Below are 21,105 nucleotides of genomic sequence, written 5' to 3'. Positions count from 1 at the left end.
ATATATGCACATATATGTTATACATATAATGGAATTTCAGAGTTCTTCAAACATGAACGTGATACATTTGTGTGTGATGGAAAGGTCAAGGCTATGATTTCTGTGATTGGCTAAGGCGGGATGGAGGAGTAACTCTCGGGAAATGAGTAGGCTGAGAAACTAGGAGGTTAAGGTGTTTGAAGGAGTATCAATAGGCCTGTTTAAATCCACTAGTATGAGAACAGAAAATGTTCAAGAAAGATTTTGAGCCAGGTTCTTTAGAGGTCTTGCTGACAACAGTATCCAGGATTTTGATTGGGTGGAAGATGGGGTTTATTTGAACCTCCAAAGAAGAGAGGTTACACATTGAAGAGGGGAGAAGGAAAACCTAGAAGTGGAGATAGAGCAAGGTCACTCCTCTCTAACCACTTAACCAGTGAGCTGAGGGGATTGAGTAAAAATGTAGCCAGTGCTGGACAGGGTGGGCAGGTCTCAGTGATAGCCAGAAGATAGAAGGGGTGGGAAAGGAAAAGATTTAAGATGAGAGCAAATTTATTGCCTATGGAACATGCATTTCAGAAGGCACAGTGGAAGGAATGGGTAGCATTTAAGTGGGACTTTGGAGTGAATGGGTTGAGAAGAAAGAGAATAAGGAATCAGTATTGGGGATGATGCATAAGGTTTGGATGATGACTTACAATGGATATGTATGGATATGGCAATGTTCAGATGTGAATTTCTTAATCGTGAAGTGAAAGGAACCTTTCTACTTTCCAGCAGAGACTGGTAATTAGGCAGGAGATACGAGCCACAGGAGACACAAGCGGCATGAGACAGAGGGCACAGTCATCCAGAAGACCTCTTATATCTCCTTTCCTCTCTAGAGGTTCCTACCCCATTCAGGGGGCTAGAGATCAGATAAGAGATGGGAGCCACAAAATAGAAAGCATCTCCTCTTGTTGGAAACACAGACAGCATGAGGCGGAAGGCAATCAGACAGCAAAGCCACAGATGGAAAATATATCACCTTTCCTCTTCTTGCAGGAGACACTGGTAGCAGGAGTCTAGACACCTCTTCCCTCAAGTGTTTGGAGATCAGGCAGAAGATGATGGTGTAGCAGCAGAGAGTCCAAACTCACTTTCTAACCTTGTTATATACTTATTAACCTTCTCAAGCTCTACCGTCCATCTAAATTAGTTTTCTCTTTGTTCTTCAAACATAGCACTCCATTATCTGCCTCCATGTCTTTGCACTGGCCATACCTCATCCCTGGCACAATAGTAGGTACTTAAAAAAACAAAAAACAAACAAACAAAAAAACAACCTTACCTTCTGTCTTAGAATCAATACTCCATATCATTTCCAAGGCAGAAAAAACAGTAAAGTCTAAGTCAGTGATGGCAAACTTTTTGGAGGCCAAGTACCCAAACTACTGCATGTGAGCCCCCCACCTTAATCTAGACAGGGGAGGGAGGAAGCAAACCCATTGGGATGCTGGGTAGAGGGGAGGGTCATGTGAAAAATGTCCTTAGGTAAGAGGGGTAAGGGAGCAGCCCCATCCAGCACGGGTGCCATAGGTTCACCAACATGGGTCTAGGCAATTGGAATTAAGTGAGTTGCCCAAAATCACACAGCTAGGAAGTGTCTGAGGCCAGATTTGAGCCCAGGATCTCCTACTTCCAGGCCTGGCTCTCTCTCCATTGAGCCACTTAGCTGTCCCAACACATAGCAGGTCCTTAAAAAATGCTTACTCATTAATGATTACTGGTATTATCCTTTCATCTCTGCCTCAGATCTTTTATTTCCTTTAAGAAGTGAATTCATGCTCAAAACCAATGTCTTACTTCCCTTCTCCTCTATGTTTATATAGAGACGTACTCAAATACACAGGGGAAATCAAGGGAGAAAATCTAGAGGGTTTTTTGTCCTTCAAAACATAATTTATTAAATGACTTGCTCAACTGAATCTTACATGTGAAACCTTTTCTAATGGCCTTAATTGCTTATGTCCTTCCCCACTAACAACCTGTATTTAAACTGTATTTATTCTACATGTACTTAGACTATAGACCTACATAACATCAGTTTTAAGAGAATGTAATTCTTAAGAGAATTTTTTTAGGTCTTTGTATCCCCAGAACTTATATTGTTCCTGACTTATTCAGCACTTAATAATATTTATTGATAGACTGCAAAGGAACTTCCCTAATGAGTGGACAAGAAGAAATATGGCTGCCTACCTTAGAACACATGTACACTCTTTAGAATTAAGAGTAGCTCTACAATCCTGAGGTTTTGCTGAATTATACTATCAGGTGCTGAATTGTCAGAATTTAGGGAGGAAAATGATACTAAAAATGGTTCTAGAGCTCCCCCATGGGTGCAGAGATGGAAATATCATGCCACACTAATCAAGAGATCCTACAAGCCTCCTTTCCATGCCAGAAGAAACAAGAATAAATGCCATGGAAAGAAAGGAATTTAAACAACCCACCACCTACATGACAATTTGATGCAATGGCCAAAAGAACAGGAAGCCCCTTTCCCTCCTTATTGGAAGACAGAAAAAGTCAGGGAAACAAAAGAATTCTGTGTTTTATATAATCAATAAATTAATGTTTTCTAGAGATTATTTATTAATAAGCTCTACATCTTTTCATGTAAAAGACACACCTTTTAAACTGGAGCGGCTAGAAGGTCTCCCTACATTATTCCTCTGGTGCTTGGTTGACATACGTTTCATCTGCCGGGGTGTGCTGGGAGGAGAGGTGCCATAAAGGTTTTCAGTATTTGTTTCATCTGAAAACTCTTCTGCATCAGATTCAGAGTTTTTGCAAGCAATATCTCCCAGCTTGCACTCCTGTCTAAGAAAGAAAGGAAAAAAGAGTAATGTAAAATTTTAGTTTAAAATGATTTGTTCACTTAAATTTTTCAAATGCTCTTCCATTCCTGTTTCTAACTTTTTGACAGTCTCCTTTCATCTGTCACAATTCTTTCACAACAGTTTTCAACTCTAAAATATAGAGTCAAAATTTCAACTTCCTTCTGTTCTTAGCAATGACAAAATAGCAAATATCTGTCAGGCTCATAAAGCTGAGGGGATTCCACATAAGGCTTACACCCAAAAGTTTTAGAAATTTTTCATCTAATTTTTTAAAACTTAAAAAAAAGTTCTTAAGTTACATAATTTATAAACAGCTTGGAGCTCTTATGTAACAAAAAAATGCAAAAAGATTTTAGTTACTTAATCAAAATCAAAACTAAAAACATACTGTCAGGGAACTAGTGTCAAACAAACTAACCAATGAGACAAGTACAATCCTATCTAGCATTTCAAAGTTTTTTTTCCCTTACTTTTCCTGAAAAACAAATACAAAGCAAAAATTAAAAACTGCTTTACAGAGCCCAACACAGTAGTTGGGAAAAAAATACATGTTTATAAATAGTTCTACTTTCCTTCTCATATGTCCTTACATATGGCTGTATTCAAATCTATAGGGAACATAAAGAAAAAAAAAACCTATAATTTTTGTCTTTCAAAACAATTTCATATGAAAGCCTTGTTCAAGGTTACTTGTTAGTTAGTGACAGCCAAAGAAAGGATCCAAAACAAGGCCTTCTGCCCCCACCCCCCACCCCAATACAAAGTTTTTTTCCATTGCTCCATTAAGTCTTCTCTCTCCAGGAGCAGAGGTTTTTTGTTGTTGTTGTTTTTAACTCTACCTTCCATCTTAGAATCAATACCATGTGCTGGTTCCAAGGCAGAAGAGCATTAAGGGCTAGGCAATTAGGGTTAAGATCACATTTAAACTCAGGACCACCTCTGTCTAGGCCTGGCTCTCAATCCATACCACAGAGCCACCTAAATGTCCCCTGATCCCTGGAGCAGATTTAAAAAAAATTTTTGAAGTAATGAATGGAATCCTATGGCAGTCTGGCTCCTTCTCATAATAATGTTTTTAAATGCATAAAGTTAAATATACATGGTTATAAAGTAAACTATTTATATTAAAATAATTATTAAAACATTTCACATAATAAAAAGTTCATGAATTTAAGATTAAGAACTTTCATTAGAAACAAATTTCATTTATATATATGACTTCTTAGACTACACTATTTAATCCATTTTTTGACAAAAAGTATACAAGAAGATAAAAGACAACCTCCCAGAAATCATGAGTGGACAGAGGGAAGCTAACTCTTCTGAGCAGCAGTCTATATAATGCCTATGTAATTTTTTTCTTATATAAAGGAAAGAGAAATACTGCAACATTTTATTTTAATTATCAGCACATTCTATGCAAAAACATCGTGTCAAAACAAAAAGTTCAGGTAGTAGTTAAGTAACAAAATTGGGACAGGTAATCTCACTACAAATCAAGGGCTTTTCCCATAGCACTTGAATGGAGGAAAGGAACAGAAATGAAATCATGAATCTAGAATAAAAAAAATTTAGGTAGAGCTTAGTGGCAGAAAGAATACTGAATTTGGAGTCCTAGGACTGGGATTTTGTATTTTCAAATTAAATTCTCTGGTCCTCAATCTTCATCAGTAAAAATGAAGACTTCACTACTTCAAAGTGCCCTTTCAATTACAAAGGTATTATTCTATGCCAAAAATCTGTTTTGATTAAAATACCAATTACCACGAAAAAAATTAAGAGGGTATACCGTCAAAGATTAAAAAAAGTAAGTCCAAAGTTGTGAACTAAATTATAACAACCTCTTAACTGATATATGTTGATGCATTTTCACTGACAGCTCCCATGCTGCAATGTTCTCCCTCCTTATCTCTGGCTCCCCAAATTTCCTTTAGGTACCAGATAAAATCCCACCATAATAACTTGGATACATAATTCAGAAATAGAGAGAGAACATGGATTTGTCATTTCACTGGCAGAGGAAACCTTCCAAGGTAAGTCACCTCTGCAACTTGTAGCTTTAGCACTGAGATATTAAGTGGTTGCCCCAGGCAACTGATACAAATGCCAAAGGCAGGACTTAACACAAGTTCCTGAGTTTAAGGCCAGCTCTCTATCCCAGGGATTGGAAAACTTTTTCCGTAAAGGCCTTGAGCTAAGAGTCAAAAATCAAGGTTATTATATTTGTATTTATATAACAAGAAAAAAGTCCACAAAATTTTTGGCAAAATTAAAAATAATAATAGAGTACAATTTTTATACAGGTCTACTAAGGAGAAGAATGGAAATTAGAAGTGGGATGAAATTTTTTAAAATTAGGCTTCAAGAGTGTTTCTCATCACTAAAACTGATTACAAATGTTTAATTATTAATACTGATTTTCTAATGAGATTTGATATATTTCATGCTTTAAAATGTCTTTTCCCATAAAAAGATACTGCCAAATATTGATATTAATCCAGTAAGAATTTAATTCTAAATTCATTAATTAGAAAGCATATATAGAATTCTATTACATTCTTCTCTTGGTATTTGCCAATGATGATGATGATGAAACCTCATATATTTACACAGAAAAAAAATCACATTCATTGAAAGTAAGTAGGAGGACCACAATTGCATAGCTAAATGAATTTTAAAATATGGAAATTTCTTTTGCACTTGCATTGAGATCCAAAAAAGCCCTGTTACTGTGTGAGCTTAGGAATTTATTTGTTGAAATGTGAGGAAATGGACATTTTACTTCTTTTTTAAACTTCTGACAGCACAGAAATGTATAGAGCAGCTTGATTACTAATTGACTAGTTTGTTATCAAACTTTCTTGCAGCTCATGATTTGCATATAAATACAGTTTTGCCTTAAAATTTTAGTTTGAATTAAAAAATATCATCAAGTCTGCAGCAAAAGTTATTTTATAAAGTACTATGTAATAACAGTGGCTGAGAGGATATTACAATATGGCAATAAATGAAGCACTTTAAACATTGTTGAGGTATAACTTCATGACTCATAACTACTAAACTCTGCTGTTGTCTAAAAGCAGTTATAGACAATTCATTAGATCTTAGGTTTTTTAAAGTTCTGTCATTTTCTTTATTTGAAAATTTCCAATAAGAAAATAATGGAAGTGTAGATAACCCTTTGAAGGCTATATTTGAACCCAAGACCTCCCAGCTCCAGGCCTGGCTTTCTATCCACTGATAGACGATGATCCACCTACCTGCTCCTCATTGGTAACTTTGGAGAAAGCAGGTTAAGTTGAATGATGAGATGAGAAGCCAGACTAGAGAAAGTTAAGAACAGAGTAAAATGGAGTGAAGTATGGGCATCAAATGGAAATGGCCTTCTCAAGGAGTTAGTCACAAAAGAAAAGAAAGATAAGATCATTACAGGGGTATATATGGATCAAGCAAGGGTTTTGTTTTGTTTTTCAGGATGAGATAGGCATAAGTATTTTTGTAGGCAGTGAGGAAGCAGTCCATAGATAGTGAAAGATTAGAGATAAGAAAGGCCAGTTATACAAAGAAAATGGGATAAACCAAAGGTAACCAGACACTAAAAGATATAAATAAATTATTTTAAATTTCAAAAGCAGATTTTTGTAATTTAATGGGTTTTTTAAAAAGTATGATATTTGCTTTAATAGAAATATAAGTATTTTAAATTTCATCATTGTGATATCTTCAGTTAAATATATGAATATAAACTGATAATTGATGAAACTGTTATTTCATTTATTAAACAAATAATAAGCACAACCCCTCTAAATCTATAGTAAATTCTTAACTACCAGAGGTTTTCCTTTTGTTTTCATGACGAAGAAATAGCAGAATAACCTTCAAGTTATTAAATTAAATTTGACATATATATCTTAGAATCAATTCTTTGTATTGGTTCCAAGGAAGAAGAGCCCTAAGGGCTAGGCAATGGGAGTTAAATGATTTTGCCCAGGGTCACACAGGTAGGAAGTATCTAAAGCCAGATTTGAACCTGGGACCTCCTGTCTCTAGGCCTGACTCTCAGTCCACTGAACCACCCAGTTACTCCCAAATTTGACATATCTTAACCAAAAATCCTGTTCTAGACAATGAAAAGATAAATCTAAAGCATTCTCTGCTCTTAAGTCCTTATAAGTAGAATGAAGAAGACCTGAGCATTTTTATAAGCATGGACAAAGTAGTCAGGAGAAAAGGGAAGAATGAAGATGAACTGAAGATCAAAGTACAAGCTCCTAAAAGATACTGTTTAAAGACACAAGTAAAGAAGTTAGACTCAATAAGAAGAGTCATTTCTTCCTCAGAAGAAAACGAACAGAACAAAAGGGTAGGTAAAGGCATAGAGAAATTCTGAGCCATGGAACAGAAGAGATAATGGATTTCATAGTGGATAGTCTCAATTTTCTCAGGAAGGTGAGAAGCAAGAAAAATTGGGATGAAGGTGCACTCAAATATATCAATGTCACTGTTAAATGGCAAGTTTTAATTAACAGAAAAACAGGGACAAGAAAAGGGGAAAAGGATGAATATGTAAGGGAATTAACTAAAGGATCAAAACTGATATGGGAAGAGTAATGAATTAATATACTAAACAGATCTCTAAATATTAATTACATGAAATTAGCAGCAGTTGTTAAAAACTCAATAAAAGTAGTAAAGACCTAATAAATGTTCATTTTTATAATTTCTGAAAAGATTTATATGATTGAAGGATAAGAATCCTATCCTAAGAAGGATAAAAAAACTGATCCCATTAGAAAATAATGAAAAGAGGAATGAACAACAGTGTAGTTATGGACATTGGTAAATCTTCAAACGCACTAAAAATACACATCAAGAAGCATTTATTAAATGCCTATAATATTCTAGGTGCAAAAGATACAAAGACAAAAATGTAAACCCCTTCCCTGAAGGAGCTTGCATTTCATTTAACAGAGAATAATATGGACACAGACAAATTACAGGTTGTCTTCAACATCTTATTGTGGCTGGAAGCTAGAACAATTTAAGTTGGACTAAGACTTCCAGAACCCCCATTTCTCTCTCTCTCTCTCTCTCTCTCTCTCTCTCTCTCTCACACACACACACACACACACACACACACACACACACACACACACACACACAGAGTAATTTCAGAGGGAAGGCACTAATAACTAGGGAAACTAGGAAAGGTCTTTTGTTGAAGGTGGTACTTGAGCTCAGCTTTGACTGAAATTTAGGAATTTAAGAGGCAGAGATGAAGAGATGCATTCCTAGGGATTAACCTAAGAACAGAGACAAAAAGTCAGATATAAATAACAACAAGTAGGCCTGCTCCTTTAGTCCATACAGAAGGGTCACTTTTTTTTATGATAGACTGGAATAAGAGAGAAGAATATGGAGAATGTCAGTTAGAGGCATAGAATAGGAGATAAGACAATTCCTTGTGAAGAGTCTATTTTTTCAGTAAAATGCAAAAGTAAGTTTCATTCTAAGCATGAGAACTGTGTTGTATGATTGAATAGTATGTTATTGAGGTTTCAGGGTCTTCTGCAGAAATAAGTAAGACTATAAGAAATATATGAAGAGGCTTATAAGAAATTATGTAAATTATGTAAAATCAGACATATTACATTTGTATGTTTGTCATTACAAAGTATTTAAGTATAACTGGTATAAGACCTGGCAAGGATAGTTCTTTTTCACAATATTTGGTATCTATGTTAACATTTTCAGGTAAGGATTTTACCATATTAGCTATTTTTATATGAGATCTAGAAGATTGGATGAAATGATGCAATTAGTTCTGAACTTTCTATTTATATTTTTTTCCCTAGATATATTCTTTGTGAATAAATGTTTTCCCTATATACAGCAAATTTTATACTCATGTTTTAAAAATACCTTTACCTTTAATTTTGAACTCTTACAGTACTTATAGAATATCTCAACGAAGATTGTTAAATAATATAAAGAAGTCTATGTTGATTTATTCTGGATAAGGAATAATAACTTGTATTTAGCAACTATCTAATGAAGTTGAAACAACTTCTCTCTCCACTAATGAAATTTCAGTATTTCTATCTTTCCGAACTCTCCCCTCCAACACTGACTTCTCATTTTTTGAATATCTTTACCAATTTGGGGAGAGTGTGAGATGAAATCTCAGGGTTTGTTTTAATATCATTTTCTCTATTAGTGATTTGGAGCATGTTTCAAAATTATCACATAGTTTGTAATTCTTTTGAAAATTATTCAAATTATGACAATTTATTTCATGGGGAATGTCTTTTGCAGATATACATGTGACAATTCCCTACATACTTTTATCAGTGATATTTGATGCAAATATTTTCTCTATGCTGCTATTTCCTCCTAACTATAGAATGTTAGAACTTAAAGGGAGTTTAGAGATAATATCCTCTTTTAACAAATAAACTATAAAAATGATAGGTTAGAATGACTTGCTCAAGCAATTAAATTATTCTCTTTTTTAAAATGCTTTATTATACTTTGGCAAAACCCTCAAATACAAATAAGGAGACTATAGAATTAGTCTCCAGATAATACCCTCTCTCTTAAGGTAAATTTTATTTTATAAAACTTGGACTGGTAAAATAATAAAATGAATTTTAATAAGATAATGATATCATATTCGTTATTTTTCCCTTTCTCATTTTCCACACTTGAAAATTTTTTTTCCTATGCTGTTTTATCTTTTCTTTTAAAATGGTCAAAGTGTGCACTATGTGGAGTTCTTCAAAGAAAAATTTCAGTTATACAATTTGCAACAAAACAGACAAAATTGCTAAAACTGTAAAGGGACGCCAGAGCCAACAGATGGTACTAGAAGACCAAATAAATAATATCCTCTAAAACTTTTGGCAGTTCTTCATGTTCTCATTATAGAACTATTTCTATCTTCTACTGGAAAAAGGATCATCAGAAACCTGCTACCTAATTTTTAAAATTATAATGCTACCCCAAAATTCTGGCCATTACTAGTTCTGTATCATCTCATTAAACTATTAGAATATATTTAGTATCACATACATTATCTGAACACTATGAGATTTAATTTTAAGGGAAGTTTCTAAACCTTTCATTGGACTATACATCATAGATGTACAACTGGAAGGGGCCTCAGAGGAAACAGAGGCCCAAGAAGACTAAATGACTTACCCACATGAGGTTCCGAAGAGCTAGTGTTTGAGAAATATGTATTAGTAAAAATCAGAAAGAGAATATGAACACATCCTCTGAATCAGGAAGACTTAGGAGCTTAGGCACTGACCCCATGCACAGTGATTATGTGGTAAGTAGGGAAGTCACGTAGCCTCTCTATGTTCTATGCAATGCTCTAAGATTTTAAGTTTCAGGGAAAGGGATAGATCTACATCTATGTTCTCTTACCTGGAACTCTATGCATTTTCACTGGGTGACCTTCATTCCTGGAATGCTCTCCTTCCTCATGGTCTCCTCTGGAGCTCCCTCACTCCCTTTGGGCTCCAACTAAAATCTACTATTCTGCAGGAAGCCTCTTCCCAATCTCCCCTTAATACTGGGCCTTCCTTCTGAGACTGTCTCCAGCTAATATTGTTTCTCTTTTGTCTGTCCCTAGGGCAATTTTTTGCCCTTCTTTGGATCCCCAATACTTAGCACAGTGTTAGGCCCATAGGAAAATCTCGATAAATGCTCAATTCCTGGGGAGCTCCTTCTACCAGTCCAGTCTCTAACTCTCTAGCCCTGAGTACAAAGCCAGCATTCTTTCCACTGTACTATGCTACCTCCTTAGCTAACATTGTAATCTCTTTTTCCACTTGATATTTTTTTTCCTCATCAACAATTCCCTTAATCCATTACATGAGAATATTCCTACCTTGTACAAATCATGTTTTAGAGGCAGTGTCATAAGCCTGGATCTCAGTTTCTCAATTTCCCCATCTATAAAATAGATAACCTAACTCACAAGATTGTTATTATTTCATAAACCTTAAGTGGGGAATGCAGAAAAGTCTATTAAAGGAAGTGGCACTTGAGCTGAGGCTTAAAAAGTGACCTGGGGATTCCAAGAGTTAAGAGTTAAGGAGAGAGAAAATTGAAGGCATAGGGCATACCTCGTGCCAAGGCGAGGAAGCAAGGCCTCAAATGTCATGTATCAGGAACAACAAGTAGCCTAATTTAACTGTCCTGTGGAGTGCCTGGGTAGTGTCATGGATAATTAGTTGGAAAAAAGAGGCTGGAGCAGAATCATAAGAGTTGTAACAGCCAAAGACATTTATAGTTTATCGTAGAAGCCAAAAGCATTTTGTATTCACCCATTAACTCATTGCAGCTTCAGACAAACCTGTGAAGAAGGCCCTAAAGATGTACTAGACACAGACAAAATACTGGGGATAGGGGTCCATTTCACACAATCAAGAGGAGGTGTACAATACAGATGTGCTATTTTGAAACACAACTCGAGAAAGCTGAATTTGTAAATAAGAGGCCACCTTCAGTCCTACTTAGGGGCAAACATAGTTCCAGTTAAGATATCTATGATTGGTATTGCAAGTATTTCTTTGTAGGGGATGATCTGACTGGGCCAGGAGGAGAGAGTACATAACTTACACATCAAGTCTGAAGCAGATTATGATTCTCTGGCTAGAGATGGTCAAGCACAATTCATAGATCCCAGTGGTGTTTATCTACTCTAACCATAATCTGGATGATTAATTATTTCTCCCTAAGCATTCCTTTCTTTCCATGGCTCTATGGTTTATTTCCCTTCTGTGATCCTTCTTTGTAGTGCCCATGTTAAGTGGGTGTTGTATTTGGTTTGCACGAATGAAGGGATAGATATTTTGTAGGTAAAGCATCTCAAAATCCTCTTCATGTTTGGCTTGGATGGCTGTAGGTTCAAAGACTGTTTGACTATACATGTTTCAGAATCCTGATATAAATGTCAGGATGAAATCCAAGTCAAATGGAAAGCAAAGGTACAAAAATAAAATGGAGAAGGAGACATAATGGGATTTGAGTGAAATACTCAGATCAGGGTAAATTAACGCTAATTGTTATTCTAGATTTTATCTTAAATATATTTCAAACAAACAGAAATGTCAGGGCTTTCCCTTTGGCATCATCTCCAATTTCTCCTGCACATATATATGTTTTTCATACATTGTTCTTTGCATGTTATCTCCCCCATTACATTGTTAGCACCTTGAGGGCAGGTAAATCTACAGTGGAATTAGTCATACTCAAAAAACACTCTAAGCTCAGAGGAATGATCTTGAAAGGGGGTTTAAAAGGCAAGAAATAAAGGATAAGAACCTATGATTGGGTTTTAGGTGAAGGAAAAGGAAAAAGGGAGGCAGAGTGCATTAAGCACAGAGTCCTGGTACTGAGCACACTTCTGTTTCCCAATCCTCTTCTTTATTCGATCAAAAGATATAAACGGTTCTTAAAAGAACTGCAAAGTATTCACAACCATATGACAAAATTTTCCAAACAACTAATGGCATGAAAAATGCAAATCAAAACAACTGTGAGAATTTGCCTGAAAATTGAGAAAGAGCTAAAAAATGGTAATAGTCAATGTGAATCAGGTTGTAGAAGGATAGGAACACTAAAACAATGTTGGTGTAGTTTTGAAATGGTACAAACTGTTTAGAAAGCAATTTAGAATTAGACAGATGACTAAAATGTTCAATATCTGTGATCCAGAGACTAGGCTGAAACTCAAAACATTCAGAATAAAGTCTTCATATGCAGCAAAATATTTATTACAATACATTGTGTGATAGCAAAGAACTGGAAACAAAATATATGCCTAACAACTGGGGAATGTCTAAATAGATTGTAGTATGTGGATGTAATAAAATATTATTTGCTATAAGAAAGGATACGTGTGATCAACACAGAAAAGTGTGGAAAGATCTATATGAACTGATGAGGAGTGAAATAAGTAACTCTAAGAAAACAACACAGTAATTATGACAGTGAAAATGGAGAGAACAAAGCAAAAATCAAAAGTTAATGTAACTAAATTTTCAAGATCAAGCATTACTTGAATAAAGACCTATGTGAGGACACCCCAACTCATCCCTTTATAGAGATGAGAAGTCCACAAGGGTTATAAATTGCATTTGTTTTTTTACTTTTTAAATGTACAATTCAATTCTAATGGGCTTTTTTACTCTCTAAAAAACACTTCTTGTTATATGAGATCCAGGATGGAGAGATGGGGAATACTTAGGATAATTCTATTCATGCATGTAAGACACAGAAGCCATCAATAAACTCTTAAAAAAAAAAAAGGATAAGAAGTCAAGAAAGAAAAATGTATGAGAACAGAATGATGGTAAATAAATAATTAATGGTCATAATAGCAAATGGGATGAGAGATCTTATTCTGAATAGTATAAACCCATTCATAAAATGAAAGAAGATAGGAGAATGGATTAGAAAGCAGAATGTGGAAATGCTATTTAATAATAATAATAATAATGAGATCTCATTGCTTCTTTTTCAGACCTCGATAAAACTAACAACAAGTAAAGGAAAAAGAAATTAGAAAACTGAATAGAATTTTTGAAAATGTAGATATGCAACATCTCTGGTAATTATATAAATATCCATATCTGCATATGCATACACACACACACACTCACTCTTTGTAGTGCACAGTACTACATAGTACCTTTATAAAAACCAGCAACATATTATGACATAAAAACCTCACAAGCAAATAAAAAAAAAGCAAAACTATTCAACATGGACTTTACTGATAACAATACAAAAAAATTTTTTTAATTAATAAAGAGCCCCTGAACAGAAAATTAAAAACCAGTTAGAAGCAAAATCCTAAAGAGCTGTTGGGTAAAAGAACAAATAACAGAAAAACCATTTCATTTCATTAACAATAATGATAAAGTAAGACCACATACTAAATGTATATAGGAATTAATAAAAGCAATTCTCAGAAGAAAATATATATCTCTAAATACATTTAATAACAAATATAAGAAAGAACAAGTTAATGAATTGCACAGTTGTTCCTTCTGGATGCTATTTTACCTTATTTGGCATCCAAAAGATGAGTCTTGTTAATATACATAAGCCAAACAATGATTCTGTTTCTAAAAATTGTGAACATAAACTCATTTCCAAATGTCAGAGATTTATAATCTATAGGACTCAGACAGGAATAGGGATATGAACTAAACAAATGATTTCTCTCAAAGCAAGGTGGGACCCTCTCTGTAACCTATAGTATTAGAAAGTTTTGTAAAGCCCTAAGAATTTAATTGACTTTCTCAGTCACGCAGTTGGTATGTGTCAGAGGTGGGTGTTGAATCCAGGTCTTCCTAGCTATGAAGACATCTCTCTATTCATGACATCAAGCTACCTCTATGTTTGTAATCTAAAATTATTTTACTGTTAATGTTATTGTATACAATGATTATTACTTAGCTAAATAGAAATGTTTTCGTGCATACTTCTAATCTCACCGCAAATTTCTTGAAATCAGGGACTTCTTTTGCATTGAGTAGAGTAATACATAATAAATATTCTATAAAAACTGATCGAATATGACTTGATTTTTAACTTAGCTAACTGAGGAAAAGAATTGTCTTTTTTTTCTCTGTCTCCAGCACTTAGCACAGTGTCTGTCAACATAATAGCCAATTAGTAAATATTTATTGGCTGACTATGCCACTACCAAGTAGTTTGGTTAACTGCTAAGACAAAAATAATTTCTCTCAATAATCAATTGTCTGAATCCAGAGGAACTTATGAGAAAGAATGCTATCCACATCCAGAGGAAGAATTGTGGGAGCAGAAACTCAGAAGAGAAACATATGATTAAGCACACAGTTCAGTGGGATATGATTAGGATTTTGATGTTAAAAGATCATTATTGCAAATATGAATAACATGGAAATAGGTTTTGAACAATGATACATGTATAACCCAGTGGAATTGCTTGTCAGCTCCAGGAGTGGGGAGGGAAAATGGGTGGGAAAAATAATGAATCATGGAACCATGGAAAATATTCTAAATAAAATAATTTTTTAAAATAATAATTGTCTGATTATCACATAAATTAAGATTACAAAAATAACCAAGTGTGGTATATGCTGGTGATAGAATACTATTGTGCTCAAAGGAATAATAAACTGGAGGAATGCCATGTGAACTGGAATGACCTCCAGGAATTGATGCAGAGTAAAAGGAGCAGAACCACACACAGAGACTGATACACTGTGGTAAAATTGAATGTAATGAACTTCTGTACTAGCAGCAATGCAATGACCCAGGACAACTCTGAGGGATTTATAGAAAAGAACACTACCCACATTCAGAAGAAGAACTACAGGAGTGGAAACACAAAAGAAAAACAACTGCTTGAACACATGGGTTGATGCGGACATGAATGGGGATATAGACTTGAAAGAACCACACCAATGCAACTATCAATAATATGGAAATAGGTCTTGATCTATGACACATGTTAAAACCAGTGGAAATACGTGTTGGCTATGGGGAGGGAGGTAGTTGGGGGGGGGGTGAAGGGGAAAGTAAGAACATGAATCATGTAACCATGGAAATTTTTTCTAAAAAAAATAATAATAAAATAAAAAATAACCAAGGAATGTAAGGAAATTTGAGAAAAGGAATACCTTGACTAAAAGCATAATTTTTTCCTCCTGAATATCTAGCTCTGATTGATTGCAATCAATAGACTACAGATGTACAAGATAAAAAAAACTAAAAATTTTTTTAGAGATTCCTATAAAGTATTACTTTTTTTAAAATCTGATTTTTAGCACAAATGGATTCCACTACTGGAATCCTGGAAGGGAAAAAATTTCTTCTTGTTCTCTTCTTATTATTGTATTAATTTAAAAACTCCAAATTTTTCCAAAGTACTTTTGTTTACCATTTAACCAACTGATAATAAAATGTAAAAAAATTTAGTAGAACTAAACAGTTTTCACTTTATTTTCCACAAAAGTAAATACAGAACAAAACAGAAATATTTAAGAGAAAATCAAGCTAACTCATTTATCCTAAACACAGTAAATGTAAATCAAGATAATAATGAATAAGTTTCATTTATCAAAGCAAGATACCATTCCAATTTTATCAATATCAACTTTTATTTAAAAAAAAAATAAACCTAAATAGTGTTACTAGAAAGTACTAATGTGCTTTAAGTTTAATACAACTACACACACACACACACACACACACACACACACACACACACACACACATAGAGGCATATAAACTGTAACAAGACTTTTTTGGTTCTCCACCACTACCTCAAAAACAGATCTTAATGTAAAAGTAAAAGCCTTGTTTTTTTAAAGGGCTTCTACTTTAAAGCAATCAGTTTCCATCTCACCTATAGATTATCTTATCTATTTATAGTCTTCATGGAGAAACAAGATACCAAAGCAATTTGAATTCATGTTTGAACTTTGTTCATTTTACAGGAACATGGATAATCTTTTCTTCTAAATTTAGCAACTGGCATTACATAAACACAATTCCATAACAAGAAAACAAACTTGATTTAAAAAAAAAAAAAAAAGGAGAGCATATCTAACTGCCCTTCCTTCTCCCAGATTCTTATCCCTCCCCTAAAGGCAATCATTTGCAGTCTGTTGATTCCATCTTCACATTATCTCTCATATCTCTCCTACTCTAACAAGAAACCACCCTACTATAGAGCCTCATCATCTCTCACCTAGACTTTCTCTGTGCCTCAAGCCTCTCCTTTTTCCAAACCATTTTCCACTTCACTGTTAAATATATTCCTAAAGTACAGTTAGTGCTCTGCCACTTCTCTGCACAAGGAATTAAGAGTGAAACCCAATTACAGCTAAGATAAATTACAAACTCTTACTTGTTTTTAAAGTCTTCTATAATCAGACTCCAAACTGCAGGCTTTCTACATATTACTCTTCTTTATGTAGTCTTTAGTCAAGTTTTAGCCAAATGGGCTTACTTGTTTCCTATACATGACAATTCATTCTTTTCTTCATACTTTACATAGGCTGTTTGCCATGCTTCGGGTGCACTCTTTCCTCACTTCTCCATCCTAAAACCCCTAAACTTCTTTCAGGGTCAAGTCCAGTTAAGTCAACAAGTATTTAATTAAGTGTTCTATATACATTCCACATATTCTGCTAAGTACTGAAGATACAGAGAAGGGCAAAAAAACAAACAAACAAACCTGTCCCTGCTCTCAAGAAGCTCAAAGCCTTAGGACCACAATAGGAAAGCAACTATGTACAAATGTGATATATACAAGTTAAATTGGAGACATTAAGGAGGACTCAGAAAGTTATCATACAAAAGGTAGGTCTTTAGTAGGAACTTTAAGACAGGAGGCAGAGATAAAGAGGAGTGTTCTAAGCATGAGAAGCAGCCAATGAAAACATCCACATTTGAAATGTCATCTTATGCAAGGAACAGCCACTGTAAAGAATATAAGGAGGGGTACAAGGTGCTCAAAGATTGGAATAGTAAAAAAAGGGTCTGGTTATAAAGGGTTTTTAACGCTCAAAAGTTGAGTTTATATTTGATTATGGAGGTCCTACGAAGCCACTGTAGTTTAATGACTAGAATGGATGACATGGTAAAATTTTAGGAAGATCACTTTGGCAGTTGAGTGGAAGATGGACTGCAGTGGGAAGAGAATTGGGGCTGGGAGAACAACTAAATTCTGTAATGGTTTAGGTATTAAGGAGATGAAGGTCTGCACCAGGGTGGTGGCAGATCAGGCCAAAGGAGAGAATGCTAAAACTATAGGAATGCCTAGACTTTGCAGCTAATTGACCATGGAAAGACAAGACAGAATGAGGAATCACAAAGAACACCTAGGTTGTAGGCTAGAGGGACTGGGAGGATAGTGATATCCTCAAGAGTAGTAGGGAAATTGGGGGAAAAGATAACGAGTTCAGTTTTGAACATATTGAATTTAAGATATTTATTGGATATCTAGTTCAATATGTTTAACAGTCAGTTGGAGATGCAAGAATGGAGAGTAGATGAGAAGTAATGGCAGGATCTGGGAGGACTGAATGAGATAATTATAAAGGACTCAGGACAGTGTCACATAGTAAGTGCTATATAAATGTTTATTATTATTATTATTATTATTATTACTGCATAACAAAACCACATCAAATTGCAGAGAGTTAAGAAGAGAATGAGAAGGAAGGAAGTGGAAACACCAACTGCAGCTGATCTTTTCAAAGGAGTTTAGCCACAAAATAGAGGAGATGGACAGATTGAGTGTTTTCTGAGGATGCAGTTTGGAAGCAGTAAGAATAGATACAGGAAGATTAAAGAGAAGCATGAGATGCAGATGACTGAGAGAATGTCTGTTTTTTAAAAGTAGGATGGAATATAACTATTTTTTAAGGGGCACCTCTTCACATATGAGACAAGAATGAAGAATATAGTGGAAGAAGGCACCTAAGTTCTGAGATAAGAAACAGAGAAAAAAGAATTCCTGCAAATGCTCTCAATTTTTCCAGTGAAATATGAGGCAAAGTTCTCAGCTCAGAAGGGGTGGGGGAGGGAAAACAATGGGAAGTCTGAGGGATGAAAATGGTTGGAAACGTCAATGTGGTGCGTAGGAGAGTGAACCAATTAAGGAGGTGTATATAGACCCCCTTGGCACAGTTAGGGCTCAGCTGAGATCATGTAATATAAATATGTAGTGGATCCAGGCAGCACACTTTCAGTCTTTTCTCAAGCTTCATTAAACAGCATGTGAGTAGGAGGGAAGACAGCAGATGGCTGGAGTAATGCAAGAGTGAGACTTGGCAGAGTAAGATCTGAAACAGAATTAAGGGACTGATGACTCCAGAGAAGATGGCAGACCAGAATGGAAGTGGTCCCCTAAGAAATCAAGAACAATGGGAAAGAGTACATTTAGTGCAAGACTGATGGCTCAGGAAAAAACTTAGGAGGAGAGGAACTGTGAAGGTCATGTTAAGATGAAGCACAGGGTGAGGGGATATAAATCAGAGGGAAAGTGGAAAGACAATAAACTGTAATTTAACAAACATATTTCAGAGTTCATGAACATGGTAGTGAAATTATTGTGAGTGATAGCAAGATCAGTAATACCACTTCTGTCGTTGAAATAGAGTGTGGAGTAGATTATAGGAAATGAGCAAATTGATAATTGGAAGATATGGGTATTTGAGGGAATACTAATATTTATATTGATGTATCCTGGTATGGGGACAGGAACTAGAAAACTGGCTCAGACATCACTGAAGAGAGAAGAGTTTCTTAGAGGTCAGAAAACAATAGCCACCAGAATCTTGATTGGGTAATCATCAAGGACTGAATAAATCTCAAAGGAGAAGAGAATATTGAAAGATGGTAAGATGGTGGTAGAGGGAGAATCTAGAAGTAGCAAAGGGAAAGCAATGTCAGAAAGTTGCAACAAGAAGCAAGAAATATTCCAAATCCTCTACCATGATAGAGGCATGAGTAAAAGTGCAACCAGTACTAAAAAAGATGGTCAGTAAAGCAGTGTCATCAGGAGGGAGACATTTCTCAGGGAGTATAAGGAGATGGAAACAGTGAGAAAGAGAAAGATTTAAGATAAAACTAATTTGTCACTTTCCAGAAGGGTGGAGTTGGGTTCAGAAAATGAGGAATAACAGAGTAGTCATTGGGAGAATGGAAGATGGGCATTGAACAGAAGGTTCATAATCACCAAGTAAAAGGAATGATAGAGTATTTTTATTATTAAGGAGTAAGTTCAGGTAGGTTATTATTTTCCTTAGGGATTCAGCCTAGAATTGTCCCAAGGTTTCAAGAAGCAGTATATAGCTAGAAAGGGGGAGGAGTAGGGACAGAGGAAGGTCCACAATGAATACTCTATTATTCATTCCTAGAAGCTCCTCTGGCAGGTTCAGCTCAAGTATGAACTCCTTCAAGAGGTCTATCTTGATCCCCTCAGTTGCTAGTATGACATATACACATACTTTATATGTATGTTTTATATTTCTGTTCAGGTAGTTTACTTACAATAAAAAACAGTAGCTACTTTAGGGTACTTTTCATTTTCGTCTTTGTATCCCCTTTCCTGGCTCAAAGTAGATACTCTTAAAATATTTTTAATTGAATGAAATTAAATATTTAAATAAATTTACAGGAAAATATGATTTGAAGAAATAGCAGTATGTAGCAAATCCTAAACACAAGGTTGCCAAGGCACCTAGAATATCATCATTAAGCTTAGTACTGTTAAGATAAATTAACTCAAAGCTATATAAAAGGACTTCATTCCAGCTCTTGTACTTTTCACTTTTAACCTGAAAAGAAGTCAAATGCAACATTCAATGTAAGCAAAAAAAATCCCTAAGATTCAGCTGCCATTATACCTGCTCCAGTCCAGGCCTTGGTTTCATTCTCTGTGCTCAAAACAAGGAAAAAGGAACAGGGTTGAAAATAGGAAAAAGAAAGGAAACACTTATCACCAGGATCCCTTGTCCCAAATATATGCCATTTAGGCTCAACTTCTTCTTTGAGCCTTTCAAGTAACCATCAAACCCCACCTCCCTTTATTTTTCTTTCCAAAAAGCTTTAAAAAAAAAAAAAAAAAACTTGACTCCTAAATCTGAGATTGGGCTCCTAATCCTAAAATATTTTCCATGATCTTATTACAATGAACACTGACAACTCGGAGAGAAATTTTGAAGCAGATACTCACTGTAAATTAAACCAGCAATTTGGTGCAAATTTCCCAAGTATTCAATTATTTTATTTATCAAGGCTAATTAGAGAAGAAAGATACTTACCAAGTCTTTGGGAAGGGATTTAATTCCAATTCAACTAGTAGTCATTGACAAATGAGTCACATTTGTCAATTAATATGACAATTACCATCATACAAGTAATTAAAATAAGCTTATTATGATTAGGTAACAATCACATTTTTCTAATTAAGCATATCTTTCAACATATAAATATTTTTGTCAGAGATGTGAAATGAGAAAGGCTGTTTTTCTGTTAAAAAACCTGTCAAGAAAGTATTTATTAAGCACCTATTTTGTGAGGTAATTAGATGTCATGATAGACAAAGAGCTGGACCTGGAGTCAGGAACACCTGAGCTAGCATCCCCCCTCATCCACTTCCTAGTTCTGTGACCCCAGGCAAAACATTTAACCTCTCCAAGCCTCAATTTCTTCATCT

General features: G+C 35.0%; 1 protein-coding gene across 1 annotated transcript in view; it reads right to left on the bottom strand.

Moving 5' to 3' along the window:
* MAP3K4 (mitogen-activated protein kinase kinase kinase 4) overlaps nt 1–21,105 on the bottom strand; it is a 140,896-nt gene that overhangs the window by 100,620 nt on the left and 19,171 nt on the right. The window contains exon 2 of the mRNA XM_044671820.1: nt 2,654–2,844. Within this exon, the coding sequence (XP_044527755.1) occupies nt 2,654–2,844 (191 nt within the window). The remainder of the gene's footprint in view (nt 1–2,653; nt 2,845–21,105) is intronic.

The sequence above is a fragment of the Gracilinanus agilis genome, chromosome 4 (genome assembly GCF_016433145.1).
Source record: "Gracilinanus agilis isolate LMUSP501 chromosome 4, AgileGrace, whole genome shotgun sequence".
NCBI lineage: Eukaryota > Metazoa > Chordata > Mammalia > Didelphimorphia > Didelphidae > Gracilinanus > Gracilinanus agilis.
Note: the sequence above shows the minus strand (reverse complement) of the source record. Positions and strands in the feature narration are given on the sequence as shown.